This window comes from Chamaea fasciata, unplaced genomic scaffold (genome assembly GCF_029207755.1).
Source record: "Chamaea fasciata isolate MVZ Bird 193981 ecotype frontalis unplaced genomic scaffold, bChaFas1.0.hap1 SCAF_3, whole genome shotgun sequence".
Lineage (NCBI taxonomy): Eukaryota > Metazoa > Chordata > Aves > Passeriformes > Sylviidae > Chamaea > Chamaea fasciata.
In genome coordinates this window covers 100,117,651-100,142,168 of record NW_027094088.1, presented here as the reverse complement: position 1 = coordinate 100,142,168, position 24,518 = coordinate 100,117,651, and the positions used below count along the sequence as shown (strand labels likewise).

Below are 24,518 nucleotides of genomic sequence, written 5' to 3'. Positions count from 1 at the left end.
CCCAAGACAACACTGGAATCAGTATATCAACGATGAAGATTGTGACTTTGCAAGTCCTTCAAAAACATAACTCCTATATACGCAAGTTGTGTACCTTTCTTCCTGTCTGTTTTCATTAACCTAAAATGAAGAAGTTTATTTTAATCCACAAAAAACAATATATTAAACCTTAGGCTGATTTAACACTAGCATGTGAGAAAGTAAAATTAAAACAAACAAACATAGAAATAAACTTAAATTCCTTTTCACCCCTATTTTGTATTTATGAATCCAAAAGTAAAGAAACCCCTCTTCTAATGACATAAATCTACATTATTTTTTGGTGGCAGAATGATGATCTTTAGCTATGCCCTCCAAAGTCTCAAGACGTCATTATCTAAAAAATGACTTCTTGTCCTATTTTCATCACAACAACAGTGATCCATGTCAGTGCAGCGTCCTGAGTGAGTGGTGATAGTTATGCACCTTTGCCTGTAGCAGTCTGACATGGTTTAATTTTGGCAGCTTTCAAAGACTGTATTTTCTTGGACTATTGACAGGTGTTTTGTCTTTCTTACTGTTGTCACGATTTGATTCTCATTTGGGATAGAGTTTATTCATGACAATGGACAGAGACAGTCCATGATATCACTGGTAACTCACTTAGCTCTTCTATCTGTCTTCCCATATGCAAAACACAAAAATGGACTAGATCCATGAGATGCTAAACCTAAATTTTAGAGACCCTAGCTATTAGGAGAATCAACTCCCCTGTTGGTAGTGCTCTTATGTTCTTCAAATATTTGCAGAGTGGGAGCCTGAAAAGAAGATTTGCAAAAGCCTTACTTAGCCAGCAGCACGTGCTTAAAATCACAGCCCCTTCTCTTAAAACAGATGCACACATGGGTAGTCTCCTTTTGCTTCTTTTGCAGTAGTAGTGAAAGCATGCCTGAGGTCCAGAGCTAAATCTCTCTTCTCCCTGAACAGGCTTAAGCCCTATGGGATACCCTAAAGGAACAACCTGAAGCTGATGGCTTTTAACCAATAAGCCCCATTTACCAACTTCTTACAAATCTGTTGCTATAAATTTAGCCAGTTCTGAAAATGGTCAATAGCAAATTTCCTACTGCCTTGGGGCACCTAAAACATATTTGGACTTTAGATATCTTTAGATACCTAAAGAGTTCTCAGCAGCATTTCAGGGAGCAGAGAGAGAGATGACGGATCTAACTGGGCTTAAAGCTACAGTATGCATGCTGGAAGGCTTGGATTTTGCCTTACAAAAGACGATAATTGACAATTCACTGCATGGGACTTCAACACTAGCATACACAGAGTGAGTAGGAACAGTTTTTCCTTAGATGGTCATTGTAGGAATAGGTGATACCCTGAGAGATTTACACCACTGAAGGCAGAAGAGGTAGAGCTGTAAAAAAACCACAGAAGGTGGTGTTATTTCTCCTTTAGGGCATGTTAACAGTGTTCCTTGCAAACACTGAGAGAAGGATCTGACTTTCTGAGTACTATTTTTGTTACTTAGTCACTTATAACCAGCAATAAATCTTCCACTGATGATTTTTGCTGAGGATTCGTGTCGTACAAAGGAATTCAGCTGACTACCGTTGTCAATTTGTCCCTGTAACAGAGTAAAACTTGTTTAGTGAGTAAACAGATATGTCCTGAAGGGTGGAAGAATACATCTATTGGGCAAGAATTTCAAGAAGGTACTGTTTCTACACACTTGCTTTTGAAGTCACAATCACACTTTTTTTCCCCACGTAAAAAGGCCTGTTACATTTATTTAAGATTTTCTTTGTTACCTTTGTTTAAGATAGCACCCTGAACAATATCATTAAATCACACTAGCTAAAGATCAGTTTTTACAGAGCTTATAGATAAGAAAAACTGAAGAAAAGAGAAGCACCTTGCCTACATCCAAGAGGAAACTAAGAGCTTAGATCATCACATCACCTGGTGCCCAACTCCGAGCTCATTGAAATCAGCCCCAAAATTGCCATTCACAGTAACAGAACTTAGCACAAGCTCCTTCTTGATCACTAGAGACACACTCCTCACGTTTGGTCTGTTGTCCAAACCTATTTTAAATCCTTTAAAAAAACCAAAACATTTTTGATGTGCCACTTATGAGCCAATGAAAAGGCTGTAAGTGAAGAAATCATGTTTATTTTAGGTAATTTAGAGTTTTGAACCATTGTTTTGCAAGGCTGTGTAACTTCATGATGCAGCTAGTACCCACATATGATCCTAGTAGCAACCCAACTCATTGTCACACTTACTTCTTTTATCTCCTAGCAAAGTAAACTGCTCAAGGAGACTGTGATTTTTTTTGGGGGGGTGGTGCTTCAGTAAAGCAAATCCTAATCTGTTTTGAAGATGAAGTAGTCCTAAGATATAAATAACCAGTCCCTCCCCCAGATTTCATCAATTCCTTCAGAAAACTCACAAACTCAATGTGGTTCACTGTAAAATGTGAGTTGTAATGCCCAATTTGACTTTTCAAAATGCTCGTGTGTGTGTGTTTCTGTCAGGCTTGAGGATTTTGACTCATTGGACTGTAAAAGCAGAATCCAGTTACGGGGTTTGGGTGGAAAATCAGAGCAGACCTTCCCTCAAGCTGGGAGTTGTTCATTACCAGGGCCCTGACTCAGAATATCACTGAGAGTGATCTCGTTCAAAGCCATGCAAGTGACTCATGTATTTACTTCTCTGACTCTTTCTCCTCTTCCTTTAAAGTTAAAATATTGGGCCACTTTTCTGACATCAGCCCACTGCCATCCAGCTATCAGCTGAAAGTCAACACAGTAAAATGTTAACCTTTCCTCCCTGAGGTCCTCCACCTCAGCGAATGACACTTCCATAGTCTCTGCTGTTCTGCCCTGTAACATCTGCCCAGCAGCCACATCTCAGGTCTGCTGGAACCATAGTTTGGCCACAACCTCACATGCCATTCCATGGAGCATCCCTACCATCCACCTGCCCACCTTCATCCCTTTGGCCACAGCTCAGGATTCAGTGACACTTGCTGTAGCCTGTCTTGCCTGGGTCTGATAAACAGCATCCTGTCCCCTCTAAGTGCCCACTGAGCGTGGCAAGGTGGCTGTACCCATCTCTAGCACAGTGTGAAGGCTCATCTTCCTCAGGGGGCACGAGGGTGGCCCGCACCTCCCCCAGCACAGCTCCTCACTGCCTAGTTCTCCATCCTCCCTCTCATATAGGTAGGATATACACACATGGAGTACCGCTCCTATGAGAGAATTTGGATTGTTCAGCCTGGAAAAGAGAAGGCTTTGGGATGACCTTATTGTGACCTGAAGAGAATTTATAGAAAAGATAGGGCAAGATTATTAACAAGAGCATGTAGTGACAAAACAAGGGGGAATGGTTCCAAATTCAAGGAGTGTAGGCTTAGATATGATATGTGAGGAAAAATCTTTACCATGAGAGTGGTGAGGCACTGAATACGTAGCCCAGGGAAATTGTACATGCTCCATCCCTGATGCGGTTTGGCCAGGCTGGATGGAGCTGAGCAATCTGGCCGAGTGAAAGGTGTCACTGCCCATGGCAGGGGGCTTGGAATTAGATGATATTTAAGGTCCTTTCCAACTGAAACCATTCCACGAATCTCTGATTCGTGCCGTGAGCACTGCTGCTCTATCTGAAATGCTGCTCGCCCACCTTCCCGAGTATTTTTCCCTTTTTTTCCTGTGTACTTGACGCCACGGGGGCAGGGTGAGGTCTCATGTGCCAAAACGCACACAGCCGTGTCTCCGAGCGGCGCCTTGCCGAGGCCCGGCACGGCCCCGCCGAGCTCAGCGCTGCAGCCGGGAGCCGAGCGAGCGCCGAACAATGCGCCGCCGGCAGCGGGGCCTTGTGGGTAGGGGAGGCGGCCTGCGCGGGGCCGGGGAGCGGGAGGCCGGGCCGGGCCGCGCCGGCCCGGGGGTGGGCGGAACGCGGAGAGCGGCGAGGGAACGCGAGGCCGGCGGGGATCGCGGCTCCCGCCCCTGCAGCCGGCGAGCGCTGCAGAAGGAGCCGCGCTCCGGGCCCAACCCCGCGGCAGCCGCTCCCCACTCGTTCCCCGCCCTCGGAGAGATGTCCCGGCGGAGCGGGCAGTGAGGCGGCGGCCGCCGAGGGACGCTCTGAGCGGAGAGAGGCGGGGGCACGGCGGGAAGCGCTCCGTCCCTCCCTTCAAGCTCTCTCCCCTCCCTCTCCCCGCGCCCGGGCAGAGCAGCGGCCGTTTTCCCTCGCCCTTCATGCCCGGGCGGCGGCCACCGGCGGCGCTGCCCTCCGCTCCCGCCTCGCCGCCCCCGCCCTTCCCGGGCTCGCGGCCGCGCTAGGCCCGCCGGGCGGCCCCGCGCAGTGCCCTCCGCGGGCCCGGCTCTAGGCGGGCCGGAGGATGAGCCAGCAGCCGGCGGGGAAGATGTCGGCGGCTCCCCTGGCGGCCGAGGCGCTGGAGCCGGCGGCGGGGATGCTCGAGGGCCGCCAGAGGAAGCTGGAGTCCATGATCCGCGACCCGCGCTCCCCGGTCAACGTGGAGAGCCTGCTGGTGAGGGGCGACCGCGCCCGGGGGGAGCGCTCGGCGGGGGAACAAAGGGAGCGCTGCCCTCGCCGCAGGCGGGCGGGAGGGAACGGGAAGGAAGGAAAGGGCTCCTGCGTCCTGAAAGTGCTTTCCTGGGGGAGGACGGAGGATCGTCTCCACGCCCCCGGCCGGGCCACCGGTAGCGGGGAGGTGGCGGGAGCGGCCCTCGCCCCCAGGACTGTGGGGACGAGGGAACGGGCACGGCGCTGTGAGAGGAGAGCGAGCGGTCCCCGATTAGCTAGGTCTTATTTGGGGGAAAGTGAGAAACGTCCCTGGCGAGATCTGATCCAGGGAGAGGAGAAGCGCCTTGTTTTCCCTCCCAGCATCGTTCACTCCGTTCGCTTTCGCGCCTCGTAATCCCAGCGTGTCCGTCCCCAAAGTACCTGCCTTTGTGTGCGCTGCCGGGCACCCATCGCTCATCTCCTGTGAAAGGTCCCCTGGTGAAGCTGAAGTTGCCGTGTGATGTGGAAATAAGTCAGGAAAAGGGGACACGCCTAAGGGAGAAATGTAACTGAGGGGTCCAGTAGGGTCACATTTATTTTTCACTGGGGCAAATTGGTTCGTCTGTGTCCTGTTTCAAATAGCATTTTTCCGTGTGAGTGTATGAAATACAATTTACTCTAGTGAGAAATCTATGCCCTCGGGAAGAAGTGTGAAAGGGGTTAAATTTCCCCATTTAACCATCTGAACTCTAGAAAGGTAGCCAAGACACAGATTGTTATCATTATTGCTATCACTGTTGTTACCATTATTATCATTATTAGTATTATAATTATTAGTATTTTAACTGAACTTTAGGGTCTTCAAATCTTATATTTCCAGTCTGTCACAAGATTTCCAATGTGTCCCAGTTATGAGGAACAGAAAAAGGGATATAAATCCTAGTCCTTCCAAGAGTTGCCCAAGGCACTTACACTGTGTCTTTTTTTGTGCTTTCAGATGACTCAGTTCTGTTTGGCCAAAAATACAGGAACTGACTGAACAGAATGTATGCCTGTGCTGTGTGGAGAATATAGGAATTTCCTATAACATCTGAAAAATGTTCTTCCTGAGGCTGTGGTGCTGTGTTACTCCTCAGATGTTCAGGGGCATAATGACAGCCATAGTCAAAGGAGGGGAGTGGGAAACAGGGCTGCATATCTGACTGGATTCAGATAAGTTTTTGCCTAGGCCAAAGCAAAGAGAGCTGCCTCTGGGCTTCGCTCCCAGCATTTTCACTTTGGTATTTTGCTAGGAAAACTTTGACCTGTGGCCAAAAGAGAACAGTTAAAAATAGTACAGTCGTTCTGAAAAATGCATCAGGTTAGTACTTAACCCCAATAGACTTTTTCACACTCTGCTTTTATACTCAACAGCGTGGTTCTTTTATTCTCTCACCTCCCATGCCTTGGACGTAGTTTGAATACACTAAAATATGTTTATGTTTTTGAAGAGAAATCATAGCTACAAAATTGAGGCTGGGCTGCTTAGAGCTTGTTTTTTTTTGTTGTTTTATATGCTAGCAGTGTAGACTGTTTCATGTAATACATTGAGAAAGCAAACCATGGGAGGGTGTTAGCTGGATTGTAAATGAGATTTTTTTACAGTAAAGGTCATCACTGTTCTCTGCACTCTGTCTGTAAGTATTGTTTAAAAAACTAGCAGCAAGTAAAATATAATGCCAATCAATCAAATTTCCTAGCTTATGCAGTCTACGTATCCATGTATGAAATAATGAACTATTTATTATTCTTATTTAAGAAATTTGCAACAGATTTCCTGTAAAAGCGCTTTCTTTTGGTCTCTGGTATTGCTCTATGTAGTTTGACATTAATTTTGCACTGGTGTGCTGCTAAATGGTCTGAATATGAAAACATCATATTCATATTGAAAAATTTACTTGTTTACTAAAGAGCACACTTTCAGTGTAAATTATCAAAAGTGGAAATGTGTTTTCTGTTAAAAGTAGAAATACAGCAACATGTACTGAGAGTCAGGGAAAGCATCTTAAAAAGGCTAGCTGGGATGCCACTATTTCATCCTCCAAAAATAACAGAACCAAAACTAAAAATGTGGAATGGAATTCAAAATGGAATTCATTTCCTTACAGTGTAAAAAGTCATAAACAGCTGCTATTCTGTATTTTGTGTGCATGCTTTATTTTTGGGAAGCCGTAAAAAGCGAAAAAGTAGCTGTTAATCTATAACACATGGTGTAAATTTGAAAGATGTGAGAAGCTGAGGTAATAAGCTGTCTTCCTCTAGATAGCAATTCCACTGTCATCAAGAGATATTTTATTCAGTGGCTCCAAATGAAGAGACTTTCTTTGCGTACCTTCCTGACCACAGGATGGCTGACCATATCCATCTGTTTCTTCAGCAGGAGAATCTGTGAAGCCAAATACATTGATTGATTCTGTTCCTCCCATCCCCCTTCAGGGCTCAAGAGAGACTGTTAGATTTTCTAATGGGATTTTTGTTATCTTGTGTGCCTTAACACTTGTTTTTAATGGCTGTGTTGAACATAATTATTTGTGTTTGATTAAAGCATATCTTCAAAAAAGACCTATACATTCTCAATTCAGAGGCATTACGAGATGGAGAACTCCCCATTTAGTTTGTTCTCACAGGCAGTTATGGAGGCAAAATAGAACATCCTCCCAGAAAATAGCCAACCAACTGAAAATGTGTGACATGGTTATTACCACCCTTTTTTCTGCTAAATAAAAAGAAATGGAGGACTTCCTACTCATTAGCATAGATAGATGCACAGCCAGCACTTAGTGGGGTTCGTCTGGCTTTGGTCTGATAAAGAGATGAAAAAGGAATGCTAGAACTGTGTGCTGGGTGCTGTGATAGGTGTCAGCAAAGGCATCCACAAAGGGAAGTGGTTATTGCAGCGTCATTGAGGCCTTGGCTGAGTGCTCCTTTTCTCATTGTACCTTGTCGAAAGCCTGTTGTTAGGTTGCCTAGGTTAAGATAAATAATTTTGATATTGTCACAGCTTTCTGTGGTACAATGTTACTCTTTTTGGGCATGTAACAGTGCATTAGTGGTTATGAAAACCTGTTTCCTGTATTACTATTATATCATGCAGATTGCTTTGTAAAGCTACCATTTTTTAAAATTTATTTTTATTTTATTTTTTATTATCTTTTCTGCGTGTTGTGTCATCCACTAGTTTAATGAAGTGACATTTTTATGTGTTTGCTGCATGTACACATGGATGATAGCACTTAATGGCATTTGACCTTTGGTCATCCATAAGAAACGCTTCTAAAAATACATTCCTACCGTATAGTTCCGAGTTGGCAGCTAAATTTAAGGAGAGCTTAACTGTGCTTTAATACATTTGGGCATTTATGATTTTGCATATAAGCTACAGTATGAACTGAGTTATTTTTGGTAGTATTTATTACACATTATGTAGGGGTGCGTTGGCAAGTGTTATCTGCTCTAAAACAAGAGCAGATAGGTCACTGTAGGCTGTGTAAAGCTAATCCAGACCTCCGCTTCCTTGCCGTGTGTAATTGTATCACTTCAGCACATGCTGAACTCAACTTCTTAGTGGTGTGGTGGTGATAAACAGCTCTGGTAAATCTTACCATCCTCCTCCTGCAGTGCTTCACCTGGGCTGGAGCTGCTCTAGTGCAGTTGTCCAGAGAAAGGTGCTGGTGTTTGCCCTTGGACTCACTCATTCAGTGCAAACCTCAATATTTTAGTGTTAAACTTGAAGTTTGACATTACACTGGAGGTGTAAAATGTTGAGTATATTCTGCCTGTTCTGCTATGGTTGTGTCAGCTTTTGAAAGAAGGAGCTCTAATTAAGCAGTGCAACAGTGGAATTGTGAGCACAGCGCTGGGCTATGCTGGAATGCAGGCATGGTGGACTGAGAAGTGGAGAGATGATTAGCAGGAGAGTGCTCAAGTGTCTCAGAATACACATGCCTTAGAACTCGAGAAACCCAAACCCACAAAACAAAACTGAACTAATTTGCCTTTTATTTTTATTTATTTATTTTTTTTAATAAAGCTGACAGGTAAACTGTGTATTTACACTAGTTTGAACATGAATAGATGTTCATCTGCATAGATCGTTGCCATCAAGACCCTGGAATTTTACTCCTAATGAGAAATGGATTGGCGATACAGCTGTAACTCCCATGCTTTCAATAGGTGCATCTGTCCATAAAGATCTCATCAACTGAATAGATGCCAACCTTGTACCAAGAGTGTTAACTGAGCAGATCACTAGGCTGAGTTTTGTTAATTCAGGTTCTCCAGGTCATCATGGCTGATACAAGCTATCCCATTTGCAGGATTTTAGCCTTAAGGACTGTCTAAGTATTTCATATTTAATGTGAAAGTTTTTTCACGTTCCTGAAGGCATTGCCACACATAATTTTGAATCAGCGAGAAAAATCTGTTGTGTTAATTTGAGCCAGCAAGTACAGGGAAGAGATGCAAATGTAGCAATGTAACAGTTAGCAGGATCTGATCTAAAATTCATTGCCCACTTAGGCCAGATGATTCTCTGTTCTTGAAGAAATAACCTTTTCTTGTTTGTTGTAGTTCCTGTGCTGTTATTTCTGTCTTAGTTTCTAACTCCTTTCTATAAATGTTCTATTTTTGATCTGTAATTTTTGAGCATCTACTGCAGAGATAAAAATTATGATCCTTAAGGAAACAGAATTGTCTTTTGTTCATTGTTCCCTTCTGATGGATTTATATATAGCAGTATAGGTAACTGGAAAAAGATAGTTCTATTTTTCTGACAGTTTTATGTGTTTTTATATTCTCTCTCATTCTACACTAGGATTGAAGTGTTTAATTTCTGGTTTGAGAAAGCAAAAAGAACATGTTGCTCAGCTTCAGGTCTTTTTACTGCCACACGAGATGCGTGAAGATTTTGTGTGTGTGTATGCACAATAGGCATGTACAGTCCCAGTATTTCATCTCTGTTCATCAGATGCAGAGTGTGTCATTAGTATCCTTTAATTGTTGAATCTTTGTAACAACTTAAGAGAAACATAAATATTCCTACACTATCAAATTAGCAGAGTTTTCTTCTGCTTTATATGTGCAGGAATAAAAATTCAGGAACTGCTCACTCTTCCAAATATTAGTAGTCTCAGTTTCAGTTGGAATGTGTGCAAATGCTCATTAGAACCTGTTTTTTAAGGTACATTTTCAATTCTAACTAATGGCAGAGCAGTGCCAAAGCATTTGGCTCTTTGTCTAGCAATGCAATCCATTACAAAAGCTGCCTAATTTAAAAAGAAAGAAAAGTGCTACCTCAGTAGCCAGTCTCCACAGCAATCGACTGATGATTTCTTGCCAGTGTTTGATCTACAAAATATGACTGGAATTGTATCATTGTCACAGAGGAGCTGACTTTGGATTTTAAAGATGAAAGTGATTGAAATTTGGTAGTCTAGTTTTACATAATGAAAGATATGAGAAGATTAAATATGTGTATTTTTCTAACTCATAAGAATGGGGGGGTTTTGGGGGGAAGAATGCTATATTGTGTCCAAGCTTTCTTCTGAACTGTTACACTGAAATGCAGTGAATGTTTCTGGTAACAAATGTATTTAAAATACTTTTTTCTTGGTACATCCCCTTGGTTAAGAACAAGAATACAATGTTTATATTGGCAGACTTGGCTAGTAATAAACTTATTTTAATGAGCTGTTCGCAATGTAAACACGAGGTTGAATGTAGCTCAGTTCCCCGGCCGTACCTACTGTGTCCGTGGAGCTCCCGTGCAGCCCCGCGGTGCCCGGCCGCTCCTGCTGCCTGAGGGCAGGTGGAGCATCGCCTGCATCCTTCTCTGGCAACACTATGTTCACTACCTGCTAACAGAGCTTTAACGCTGTTTGATTAAATTAGGGATTGGGCCCCTAATGTGCAGAGAGCTTGGAATATTTGGAAGATTTTGTGAATTTTGTCCAGATTTCACTATGTTGGATCGTCTTAGGCTGTAACAGGTGCTGTATGGACTTAGCTTTTTCTCTGTGTTTGTCTGCTACAGTTACAGCTATTGAGAGCGGGGCCTTTTTTTTTTTTTTTTTTTTTTTTTTTTTTTTTTTTTTTTTTTGTCTGTGAAGTATTACGGAGTTTTGTTATGGGATGGACCCAGATTTCTTCACTGTCATGTGAAACACGCCTCCTGCTCAGTCTCTGCTTCGTTTGTTGTAGGGTGCGGAAGGTGATAGACGTGAGAAGAAAAACAATCTGGGTGCCACATACAGTGGGTTTTTGATTATGCTTGTCTTCCATTAATTTTATTTCATGTAGAATGAATTACCTAAGTCAAATCATTTGCAAAAAGTAACCAACCACATACTTTGTGTTTTCTGTGTGCCCAGATGGAGACTAATGAGTTATGATGTTAGTGTTCACCATTGTTACTTTAATTCCATAGTCATTTCATCATTCATTTTTTGGGAGGATAGTGTTGTTCAGATGGCACAATAAAAAAAATGGTATGCAGGAGGGTCTGAACCCTAATCTACTGCTATCATTTTATGGCTTCAGACAAATCTTTCTTTCCAGCTATATGAAATGGAGATGAGGAAGCTTTATTTTTAGGATGTAGTGCAGAATCATTTAATATTTAGAATAGACTTACGTGATTAAAAAATATGATCACAAGTAAGCTATGCCCAAGCATTTAATTTCAAACCTTGAGGATTCAGATAATCAAGTGATTGCTCTATTGCCTTTTGACTGTTCTAAATCATGGGTACTGATTTTATTAGTCTGTGTTTAAAGTAGAGAATTACAGGATCCTACATAAAGGAAGATGCAGTTTGGATGACTCATCCAAACACAAGAATTTTCTTGTACTTTTCTTCAGGAGGAAATGAAGAGGAGGTCACATACAGGCATGAAAGTAGGCTTGAACAACTATGAAAATAGAAAAGTTAAGCTTTAGAAAATACTTCTTTTTTTTTTTTAAATCTCAAAACATATAATGTTGACTGTTACTGTCACCAAATAAATAAATAACTAGAAGAAAAAATGCCTGAGTTTCACACTTTCTTCCAAATGCTGTTTAAAGTTTAACTAAAATCTTGATTACTGTTTAGAGGCTGTAATGCATCATTGTTCTTTGTCCATGTCACTGCTGTTACAAGTAGCTGTCCAAAGTCTATAGCTTAATTGTTGATTAAATATCAAACACAGTTCTCCCAACAACATAGACTTACCCTAGTATGGTATATATAGAGAGAAAGATCTTCAGGTGTTCTTTGGGAAGTTCTTTTTATTGAATGAGCTCTGAATTTGGAATTTGGAAATCTGCTTGTGTTTGTTGCTGCTGTACAACTTGACTGACCCTCCTTATTTCTCTTTTGTTTGAAATGAAGAGTGCTGCATTGATAAATTCACAGTACTGTGTATGTGCATACTTTCAAAGAGATTATGCTCTAGAAACAATAATAGCACAGGTTTTGGTTGAGGGGTATACAAACTTTTGGCTTGCCTGTGCTATGAAAATGTTCTGTTTCATACAGAAAATAGTTTTAAACTGGTTTTCCTTGTGGTTTATGAAACATGTTTGTTCTAGTATCTGTTTTCAGTTTAGTGCTGATTATGTTAAGTGCAAGATTAGGGAGACAAGCCTTGTCATTTGTTGTATGTTTAGGACACAGATTTTTATTAGTAAATGACTTTTAGTGCCATCTGCTATATAGGGAAGGCTATATTATGATAGACTTGCAGAATGTGCGGCTAAACTCTTTGGAAACAAGCTGTAGTAAATAGATAAAAGATCTTATGGGGTTACTTAATATTGGTTACACCCCTTCTTGCACAATTTTATAACTATGCTTGACTTCTGAATTAGGGTATTTTTGTGGAATTTTGAATTTTGTGGTAAAATAAACATGAAGTCTCTCAATTTAGGAATAGAATTATTCCTTCTAATAGTTTAGGAAAATGGAGAAGAGCAGGAAATAATACCAGGTTGGAAGCTGTTGGTTTAGTGAGTAATGAAAACCTTTCCAATGTCAAAGGGGTATGCATGCACAATCTGTTTCCTGTAGGGAACATCTTGGGACCTCCTCCTCCAACAGTAAAATTAGCCCACTTAGGCATTAAGCCATAGTTTTTATTTCTTGGCCTGTTCAATTTAATGACCTCTTTAGGGTGTATAAACCTGGATTATAAAATACCTCCCCCCCTTTTATTTTATGTTCTTTTATATGAAGAGTGACTGAGAACAACTGCTTGAATTACTCATCTGGCGAGGATTTTTATTGTATTGCAGCTGCTGCTATTAATTTAAACATTATTCTGTGTTAATTTTTTTTTTTTTCTTTGAGCACAAAATAATAGTTCTGTTAAACTTAAGAATTGTATCCATGCTGGTATCGCAAGTACTTGAACTGAGCTATAGATCTGATAGGGAAAGCTGAAAATAGCTGCACTTTCAAAAAAAAAAGTCCCATTACTAAACTGCTAAGTTTTGTAAATCCATTTTTTAAAATTCCTTTCAAGTTCATGTTTCAGTATTAATTTAATTATATGGAATGCACTTCTTTTTTATTTTATTTTAAAGTTATTTTCCTTATTCCCCACTCGTCATCTTCCCAGAACTGAAAGATTTGTCTTGACTCTGCCAATGTGGCATTACTGGCAGTGAGGGTGGGAAGCAGCAGAACTCCCTTGTCAGAATTCTGCTGGTAAAACCTAAATGTAACCGCAAACAAGGCAGCCTGAACATTGTTTTGTATCCATGTAGTGTTGTGTGTCAGGAATATTTTAAGCTTGTATTAAAAGATAAATAATAAATACACTAGTATAAGCTACATCTCCTGAAAAAATATTATGTTGGTAATTCCTTTTAATCATAGACATCTAGCTAGCTCTCTGTTTTAGAAATGATTTCTGCTAGGATTATGAAGAAAACCTCTAAATATGGACACTGTGATGAAGAATGGTTCATGTGCGTAGAAGCCTGAAACAGTAGCACCATGAGGTGTGAATCATTTCATCTATTTTAATGGTTGGCTGCCTCTGAAGAAAGGCAATGTAAGTGTCAAAATAAACTATTTCCGTGCTCCCATTTTTTTAGAAGAAATACCAGTATTTGTTCCCACATGTGCCTTGCAGTGTTTCTCAAGTGCCAGAAATCCCAAATGTCCCCTCTCTACCTGTGAAAACATCTTTGGCAAATTTTGAGAGATATAAAGTGGAAAATGGAACTTTAAAAATTTTGTAAGGTATGACGTTGTTAATGACGTAAAAAGCTCCTGGCTTTAGTTTATATAACTCTACTGCAGGACTTCCCTGAATTAGAAAATCAGAGACAGCACTGAGCCCAACTGCAGAGCTTATTTTATGTTTTCTGCATAGGGTGGACTGTTTTGCTTATGCCATATTGCTGAAAGAATGTTTCGTATGGGTTGGGTAAAAGTACATATGGTGATATGGTATTCATGTTTTGAAATCACAGTCTAAATTTATGAGGGAAGATGTGCAGTGTGTCTTACAGACAGATGGGGAATAATAAAATTGCAGTATACTGACAATACAAATTCTTTTTTTGTTAAATCAAAACCAAGTGAATGTACACTGAAGTTATTTCTATTTATCAGTGTTTTACATCAAATGGATGCTGAATGCCACAGGGGAGAGAAATGGCTGTTTTGCCTTTTTGGAGTATGCAGGAAGCATGACTGAAGAAAAGTCCTACACACATTTTATTCCAAAGTAAAACTTTTTAGTTCTATTTTGATTTCAAGCTTATTTTCTAGAGTTTATCAGAAGAGGCTGCCATGTAATTGGACTCCTTTCTTGGCACATGGGAATTGTTCTTGGGTTTATACACAGACTAAATTCTGAATTGTGGAATTTGTACTGGTTTTACTGCCATCATGCCTTGATTTTTTTTTTCTCATGTGAAATTGTAGCACTGTTGGATCAATTGTCCTCTAAAATGGAAGTGGGAGAGAAACAAATGTGTTTGAAACTGTAATATCATAGGATTACTGATGCTGAAAGCACGTAAGGATTGTGAGAGAAGCATGCCATTGTTATCTTCTTTGTGTTTGATTGCTTGTAAAAAAGTAATGAAAAAGTCATTATTGTGGTAAAATGTCACCATCATCTGTAAGTTTGTGTCTAATAACAGTTGCTCAGACTGTGTCAGGGTTCTCCCCTGTAGCTGGTGTGGTATTGCCCTGTCCCTAGTGGGAAGTTCCTGGCCCAAGATTGTCCAAAAACATCGCCGTGGTTACAGCAAGGGGACAGGAGGCCTCACACAGAGGTTCAGGTGCTGCTGTTGTTTCACAAAAAGATTCACAGAATACCTGTTCAGCTCGGAATATTTTGTGTATCCTTCTGTGAATCTGTGATTTAAATCAAAACCAGCAGAATAATCAGCAATTTAGGCTTAAAATGAACCTTGCCAGTGCTCAGAATGATGATGGCCACACCTATAGCAGCAAGTCAAACAAGAGCAGCACCAATTATCTCATGTTATTCCTGAGTTATTTATGAAAATGCTGGTCTTTGAGTAAATGAACATATCCCTATTCAATGATCAATTTTTTGTATGTCTGAACTCCCTTTGGTGGTGAGGTGTATGTAGCTAGTTGTATGCACATTTTCCATGTAGGGCAATAAGGAATGACAAGAAACTCAAATCATTCAAAGACCCAATTTTGTCTAGAATGCCCTGAAACACCAGGGTCATGCTCTTACGTACTCAATGTGCAGTAAAGCTGTTAAACTGTTTTTTGTTGATGCAAGGACTTTGTATCCCCAGACTGAAATTCTGCTTTAGGAGAGTTAATAGTGATCTCTGCTTGCTGTTGGGTAGTGCTACGCTGTTGTGGCTGTCCTGTTTCTGGTTAGGCCATGGTTGTGTGCTTTCAACCTGTGTATATTCATATAGGATGTGTGCAGAAATACTCTCATAAGAGACCTATGTAAGTTTTTTTCTTCCCCACAATCTTTAGCCCAGTGCATACACTTCTGACCTTAATGGTCTTGATGCATGAGTTTTTTCTTCAAATGTAAAAAATGTGATTCCTTGAGGAAGCAGCTGATGCAGATGGCTCTTATGGGGATTAATCTGCTCAAGTCTTAGGCAAATATATTCTTTCCTTTTCATATAAGAATCACTTGTTGCCAGAGCTGAAGGAAAATTTAGGAAACATCGAGTTATTGTCTGTGGGAAAACCGTTTTCCACTTATAAAACCATGAAGAATTTGAAATTTTTTTTCTATTTTGATTTGCTTTCTCAAGTAATTTGGGATATTCACTTAGCCCTGAATTTCTTGCCATATTTTTATTTAATATTTGGGGGTCTTTTTTCATTCTTTATATTCCAAAGATACATTTGCTCAGAAAAAGAAAGTGATTATGGTGGAATAAACACAAGCTAAATAAACCAAAAAATATTCTTCTCTTTTAAAATCTCTGTTTTGCTACCATAATCTCAGCTGATATTTTTAATATCAATTTGTAAAAAAAATTCTGATAGGGTTTTAATTTAACTGTCTCAGTGAAGGCAGTCCTGCATATCTTCTGTTAAATGACAAGGTGAAAAGGCAGGATTTCATTGCCTGCATATATAAAGATAATACCATTACCTTGCAGAGCTATAATCAATTGGAAAGAATATTTTATATCTGGTTCAGATTTTACAGTGCCCAGGAGCCTTTGCTTGTACTAACTTTACCTTGAAAAGGCTGTGAAGTAGTCCTACCATTCTGAAGATACAAGGTACTTCATTGTCAGACTGAGACCAAACTTCCTGAGGATGTGGGTTCCTTTGTGAAGATCTCTGTCAGCCATAGACAAAGATGTTAGAATGCCCATGGGGATGAGGAAAGCCTAAAAATGCTGTAGGATGCTGTATCTGTTGCTGAATTACTTCTAAGAAGCAGAAAGAGATGAGAATTTGCAGACACAAACTCAGTAAATAGGTGAGTACCGTGCTTGGGTCAGATAACTGGTCTGTAATGTGGACGTAAATGCAGCAATAATTAAGAGAAGCTTAAATATTCTCAGGTAGTCTACAGTGCTCTGAAGGAAGATACAACAGAGACAGTGGCCCTTTTATTTTGGAAAAGGTGGGAACAGCAGAGGACAGATGTGTACTTAGATATATGTGACAACTTACCTTTTCTGCCTTAGGACTAGCACATTTAGAAGAGGAATAGACATGGTCTATTCTTCTGGTGGTCTGGATAATTGGAATAAGGTTTTCTGGATTATTCTTTAATAGTCTAGATTTTGATTTTTTTTTAAAGGTATGTATATTTTTGTATTTGTTTAAGAGCTTCCCTCATTAAGGATAGTACCAATGAAATTTTTATGTATTTGTTAAAAATACATCTGTCTTGGAAGAATTTGTAAATGAACCAATAAAACTGTACAGTGTTAGATGAAGATACCAAGCAGCTTTTAATATCAGAACAAGAAATGTTCAGAAATCTGAAGAACAGAGAAGTTTTTCAGTATGAGAAACAGCCTCAGTGATCTCAGAAACTTTTTAACCCCTGTCTTTCTCCTTTAGCAGTTGTACGAATCCATTTAAAAACAAATGGCTAACACAAATAGTTTCACTATCAGTTAAAGCAGTAGCTCCACCTGCTTCCCTGAGGCGCCACCTTGGTGGTGACACAATATTTGTGCTGGTGTGTTGTGAATTTCCTTGAGTGCCTAACCTGGATTAAAACTAGCCTGAATCATTTTCTCAGCTAATCCTGGCATATTTACAGAATGATTACCAACCACATTAAATTTAACAAGGACAAGTGCTGGATTCTGTACCTGGGATGGGGCAATCTCAGTTGTGTGTATAGACTAGAAAATGAAACACTGGAGAGCAGTGCCTTGGAAAGGGACCTGGGGGTCCTGGCTAATGACAAGTTGAACATGAGCCAGGAGGGCCAGCCCTGTCCTGGGGGCATCAGGCACAGCATGGCCAGCCAGGCAAGGGAGGGGATTGTCCTGCTCTGCTCTGCACTGGGGCAGCCTCACCTCGAGTGCTGGGAGCGGTTTTGGGTGCCACAGTATAAGAAGGACATTAAACTATTAAATGTGTCCAAAGGAGGGTAAGAAAGGTGGTGAGGGGCCCTGAGGGGAGGCTGTGTGAGCAGTGGCTGAGGTCATTTGGTCTGTCCAACCTGGAGAGGAGGAGATGAGGGGAGACCTCACTGCAGTTACAACTTCTTTGTGAGGGGAAGAGGAAAGACAGACACTGATCTTTTCACTCTCAAGGCCAGTGAAAGGACTTAGGAACTAACAGTATGAAACTGTATCAGGGGAGGTTTCGGTTGGATATCAAGAAGACATTTTTCACCCAGAGGGTGGTTGGGCACTGGAACAGGCTCCCCAGGGAAGTGGTCGCAGCACTGGCCTGACAGAGCTCAAGGAGCATTTGAACAATCCTCTCAGGCACATGCTGAGTTTTTTGGGAGTCCCGTTCAGGGCCTAAAGTTGGGTTCAGTGATCCTTGTGGGTCCCTTCCAACTCAGCATATTCTATGAGTCTATGAACTATCACAATAACTTAAAAAACTCCAAACAACCCACAATCCTGAACCTCTCCACGGCAAACTAAAAAAATCCACAGTGTATCTCCTTTCTTCAGAGAGCTAGGTTCCACGTGGATGGTGTGTTTATTGATTAAAATATGCAGCCTACTTTTTCCAAATGCAGGCCATCATCTGCTTGTCCTACCACAGTGTTAGTAATGAAACTTTGAAGAGAGCGTGGGGCCAAGGAAGAAGTTTTGTGTACTGCTTTGCAAATACTGTAGCTTCTTTCAGGTTGCAGAGAACTTCAGCTAGAATATGCTAATATAAAAGAGAATGAGAATAAAAGACTGAAATAAATTCTGCTATCACCATCAGGGGTAATACCACAGTGTCTTACTAGTCTGTGTACAGAGAAAATTGTAGACACTGGAAAGGGTTTATTTTCCAAAAAGACTAGTGAAAAGTCAATTCCGATTAGTACTTGCCAGTGTTTGATTTAGGTAATTTAAATGGATCTTTTGTGCTTTAGTCTATTGCTTTAATCTGTTCTTTTAGGAAAAAGCAGGAATCTGTGAGTAAACATGCTTGTTTTAAAGATAAATACTGGCTCATGTTTTCTTCTGGAAATAGTGGAATCCATCAACACAAAAATGCCAAAATGACTATTTTCTGTTGTTAGCTGCCAGTTATTAGCTAAAAGTTGTTCTTAGTGCCATGTTATTATTGCTCTCTCTCCAATATGTGGGTTCTGTTACACTGACACAAAGCAGACTGGTACCACTGCAGCCTACTTTGATACCTGATTGAATTAAATTATATAAATAGTAATTTGACCGTACACTTATGCAGTTTTCTGATTTTAACTCTTACATCAGGGCAACACCATCAACTACATCAGTAGTGTTGACATTGAGACAAGGTTGTTTAAAAAATAAAAGGTATGTCAACCAGTGTCTGAATATCCTCGTTGTAAAGAATTTTTCCTTGTGTCCATTATAAATCTACCATCTTTGAATTTAAAAATGTTTCCCCTTGTCTTGTTACTACACACGCTGCTAAAAGGTCTCAGTCTTTCCAATTATCCCCCTTTAGATATTAAAAGGTCATGGTAAGGTCTCCCTGAAGCCTCTTCTCCAGGCTGAACAAAACCGATTCTCTCAGTCTTTCCTCATGGGAGAAGTGCTCCATCCCTCTGATCATCCTGGTGCCCTTCTCTGAACTCGCTCCAACAGGTCCATGTTCTTTTGCTGAGGACCCCACAGCTGGATGCAGCACTGCAGGTGGGGTCTCACCAGAGCAGAGCAGAGCAGAGGGGCAGAATCCCCTCCCTCACCTGCTGCCCACAATGTTTGGATGCAGCCCAGGACACCTTTGGCTTTCTGGGGTGTAAGGGCACATGGCTGGGTCATATCCAGCCTCTCACCCACAGCACCCCAAGTCCTTCTGCTCTCAATTCCTTCATCCCCCAGCCTGTCTGAATTGCCCCTGCCCATGTCCTTGACTTGGCACTTGGCCTTGTTGAACTTCATAAGGTTCCCATGAAGTAGCATGCCAGTAGTTTGCTGCAGTAACTGAAATTAGTATTGATTTTTTTGCCTGAAAATGTTAAAAAACTGTGTCAAATACAATTTATGGAGAGAACAGCCACTTGCAGTGTCACCGCACTCAGTTTCACATTCGATTTGTTTCCGATTTGTAGCCTGATATTAAGCAATTCAGAGCTCTGTTTTGGTAACAAAACAGATTGAGGGTCGTAAATTTTTTTTTTTTTTCACCATTAGAATGCAGGAACCATGACAAAATGAATTTCTGTAGATACTGGATCTCCTGGTCAGATAAGCTAAAGGCAATTTTCTTTCAGAGAACTGGGGGTCCCAGGGAATAGCATTGTCCAATTATTTTTATACGATTTCCTTTTTTTGACAAAACTAATGTTAAAAATCAAATACAGCTAATCAAAAATCTGTGTTGTTATACTTGTTCAAATGTTGTCAAAATGTGAATATATCATCCCTTCACAAAAAAAAAAAAAAGAACCAAAAACCAAAAAATAACAAAAAAAAAAAAAAAAAAACCCCAAAGAAACTCCACCAAAAACCCCACTAATTTCTCCATCACAGTGAGAAGCTTCTTTGGCTGTTTGAATTCTTTGCCCCTAGATAAACAGATTAGATAGCCAGACATGGATTTTTAAAATTATTACTTGACAAGCATGAAGGTCAAATGGATCCTAGAGAGATGGATTCCTGGAAGTCTTTTGAAAGACACTTTGGGGTAGGGGGAGTGTTTTTCAGAAATATTATTAGAGTGCAATTTTGCAAGCCTTTACATGCATGTTTAGCTTAAAACATTTTAGTAAATACAATTAAGTGAGTAGGACTATGTATAGGCCCAGAATTAGACATAAGGTTGTTTCAGTCCACAGCGCTGTGGATTGGGTGGTTGTTGCCAAGACTGTGTAATTTTTCCTTGTCATCTCTTTGATATGTAGGATACTTGTTGTACCCACTCCATCCTAATCTCTCTTCTCATCTTAGAGCAACATGGAGCCATTTCAGCTGAGGCTAACAAACGAAGTCTATTTCCTAATAAAAATATGCTCTGTTTAAGTGGATTGCTGACATCTAAGAGCTAATGTTTGAATGTGTGTTCTGTTAGCATGTAGTTCTGTGAGCTTAGTCATTACTGCTTTGAAGCCAAACAGTTTACTTTATGTGAAATTTAGTAATGCATTCAGTAATACATCCAACTCATTTCTGTGGAATTCTGCCCCTTCTTTCTCAGGTATTTCATTGTGTTGTTGGATTGAGTTTTGTGTGCTTTATGGAGGAATAATTGGAGGAAGAGGAAAGGGCAGATGTCCTGGCTCAGATGTCCCGGCTCCAAGTGATGATTTTATTTTATTTTTTTTTAGACTCCAGATGTTTTTTTCTGTTACTAGAATATCCAGGTGAAACTTGGAGCATAACTGGAATATTTGCAACTGTGCCACTGTGATGAAAATCAAAGAATTAAAATTTCTCATTTACCACATCTTTAAATATGAACAGATTGACAGGACCGTTTAATTATTTTTCTAAAAGACCGTGTCTGAAAAACATGGAATGTTTTCCATGGTGCTGTCAGCTTTTCTTTGAGATAGTTGAAAGGAGTCTACAATGTTTCTTGTTGCATATATGTATATATGTGTGTGTGTGTGTGTGTGCGCGTCTGTAATTGGAAGACAGTATTTCTTTACTGAAAACGAGTTTCGGCCAGGGATTTGTTTCATGTGCCGTACTTGAGTAGTTATAAAAATGTTACTCTTAATTTCTGCTATGATTTTCTAAGTGTTTATTTTCTGAGTTTTCCACCATTTTGACAAACGTGAGTATGTAACACTGGAAATAATAAGTACTTTTCAATATTTTTAGTGAGGAAATATATATACTACCTGTCTTTTCTTTCCCCTTACTGTTTCAGTAAGTATAATCAGGTGATATTGGCTGACAGATGTTTTCTCGTGTTTATCTCATTTTGCCAAGCGTTTAGTGAAATTTACTTTGATTTTATGCACACTTTGCTTATCTTGGTACAAGCTGCACTACTTTCACTAGGCTAGTCTTTGAAAAGCAGTTTCCACTCAAACTGTCAAAAAATAACCAGCTATCATCTTTTCTCTCCCCTTGTTCTCCAAATGCACACAGGTCATCTTAAAAAGAATAAATATGTATCAGAAGTTTGGGGTAAATTGTATTTGCTAAGCACTAGTTTGGTTAGTGACTGTGGTAACTGCTAACCTATTTACTCTTTGTAAGAGAAACTTTCTGCAACAAACTTCAAATGTTGTTGAAAGAACACACTTCACTGTCATGAAATATGTAAGTGAAGAAAGCTGCAGTTTTTCTCAGACCTGCAGCACTGGCTACCCCCAGCGCTGCAAGCTCTCCGTGTTTAGAGTTTGGGGAATTACATTTGCCTTTCCCTAAGTTGTTATGCCATTTTCCTCAGCTGTGGGGTTTGGAGACAAACCCTTTTGGAAAAATGTAGCATCTGACTAGGAAAGAGGCAGCTTGTGCTGGAAAAGAGGGTGAGCTTTTCTGTGGTCCTTAATTCTGTGGAATTTCATTGTCTAATTTTGAATCAGTCTCTTGAAATCTTAGGCTTCCAAAGAGAGATGATAAAGCTCATCTCAGTTTTGCAGATCTTCTTTGCTCAAGAGGAATGTAATTATACACCACAGTCTTCACATGAGAGATTTCACTGGTGTGGTGACACTGCGAGGGCCAGTTAATGTGTGTTCCTCAAGGAGTGCTAAGATGGATTTGCTAAGTCTAAATCTGCTACAGGAGCCAAAGGCAAATGTTTTGAGACTGCTGGTCTGGCTGTGGAATAACACTGTCGTGTTTGGTACAGCAGGACTAGACTCCAGAAATCTTCATGTCCATAAAATTGTATGGCAGTACTCCAGAAAGATTTAAGATAAGTTGAATAAGTAAGGCTTATCTGCAGTATGGGATAGGAAGCTGAGAAGGAAAAACGTTGTTCAGATTTTTGCAGGGAGGGTTTTTTTTTTTTTTTTAAGGGTAGGGAGGAAAGAGATTTTCAAATTGACAGTGCGGATACATGAAACTCAGGATAAACATTCTTTCAAACTACTTGATATAAATCCAAGCAACACTTTTATGAGCGAGGTCATGACCATTGTCTTAAATAGAATGAGAAAGGAAAATTACTTGAAGAGGTGAAGTGATGTTACTGTTTCTCTGTAGAGGACAATAGTTTGCGATTAATCTTCTCCCAAAACATGTCCTTACTGATATCGCTCTGTGTGTTTACAGCTGAAGGGGACCCTTGTGCAGTATGTCAATACGATTGTCTTAAAAATGGTCTTCTACCTTTTCACTCTCTCGAAATTTACAGCTCTGTTTCCTAAGCAAAAGAAGGTACTATTTGCATGTGTGAAGAGGTTTTTATATAGTTATATAAATATTCACTGTTTTGACATTATGACTTTCTTTTTATGTTTGGCAGGAAGTGAAAAATGAACTTTCTGGATTACTCTAAAATATGTAGGGAGTGTTCTTGAGACATCTCTCTGTCCATTTGGATGTGAACCATAACTCAGTGAAATTAGCAGAAACAGAAAACATTTTCTGTGGATAAAATAATTGCTATTGATAGTATGCTTAGCATATTTTTCTTACTAATTAGTATGCCAAGAAAGAGTTCTAAAGATTCGATACAGCTTCTTTTCAAATGACGTTGTGTTGGTAGAATAAAAAAAGCAAGTTCTTTACAACTTTTTGTTGTTTTGTTTGTGCTTTTCCCCCTCTCTGTTTTTCAGGTTTGAATGAAATGACATTTTCTCAGGAGTAATTCCCCATGCATGTGACTGATCTGCCTTGGTTGATATATCCCTTCTGCTGCTTTTTCCCTGATTATTTTACTTCTCTGACCCTGCAGTGAGTAGGTTTTAGGAGCTAAATGGCCAAAAATGAAAGCAGCAGAAGACCTGTCCAGTTTAGCTCCCTAAACTGGCTTGCTCAGGGTGAGAAAGACATAACTGCTGAGGCAAAGGAGGGGTGGGGATTTTTGTTTAGGGGATAGGTAGACTGGTTTAGACTGTCCTGGAACTTCATCCTCAGACCTTGAACAGATCACTTCTGTATGCAAACATAGGCTGCTTGACTGGTTAATCTGCAGCTCTGAAAATTACTGTGGGTTGCTGTAATTTATTTACTCATTGTTAGGTGCCTGCAACACACAGCTTTGGAAGCAAATGTTAGTATTAACCTGCTTTCGAAGTTTGTTTCGAGAAGAGTTGGGTGGAGTAAGTTCTTGAGACATCCATCCTGACTGCGGTGGTTATCACCAATAGCAAAGGCTTGAGCTTCCAATTTCTCTGTGGTTTTTATTCAACTACTTCTTAATAGGATCAACAATGTAATGGCTGTCTTTTGCAGTCTGGGGCAAATGAAAAGAAACAAGCTTCAAAAGGTTCTTTCACACCTGTCCTTGGTACAGCATGTATATTCAAATGCCATATAATGGTAATTATGTTATATAAAAATTACCAGTATTGGTCACTCTTAATGAAAAATAAAAGCTGTTCAGTAATTCCATCTCAAATCCTTTCCCAGAGAGCTATTTTTGATCACTTTTCTTCAGTGAATTGAAACAGAGCAATTACCAACATGTTTTACAGTTTCAACATTTCAACACTTGTTATTTGTAGAAGTCCTTCAGGCTTTGTTAGCAAATCTAGCAAAAGATGTAGCAAATAACTACTTCATCATGTATTCCAATGGTCATTCACTACAATTAGGCTTTTTCTCATTTTACCTTTAAGGCAATCCTGTTTAAATGGTTTTGACTCTGATATGTTTAGGCATGAGTTCCAGACTTACTAACTTTATTTTTTAAAAGTGTAATTATAGAATACTTTTATACATCTGTGTAGTTAGTGTTTGCAATACCTGT

General features: G+C 40.2%; 1 protein-coding gene across 3 annotated transcripts in view; it reads left to right on the top strand.

The window, feature by feature from the left end:
- The first annotated feature begins 4,372 nt into the window (after positions 1-4,372).
- Positions 4,373-24,518, top strand: part of ROCK2 (Rho associated coiled-coil containing protein kinase 2) — a 99,469-nt gene continuing 79,323 nt past the window's right edge. For 2 of the 3 annotated variants that reach the window (XM_066179931.1, XM_066179933.1), the window contains exon 1: positions 4,373-4,543. In XM_066179931.1, the coding sequence (XP_066036028.1) occupies positions 4,394-4,543 (150 nt within the window). In that variant the 5' untranslated portion in view covers positions 4,373-4,393. The remainder of the gene's footprint in view (positions 4,544-24,518) is intronic. The other variant, XM_066179932.1, reaches the window with a different exon arrangement.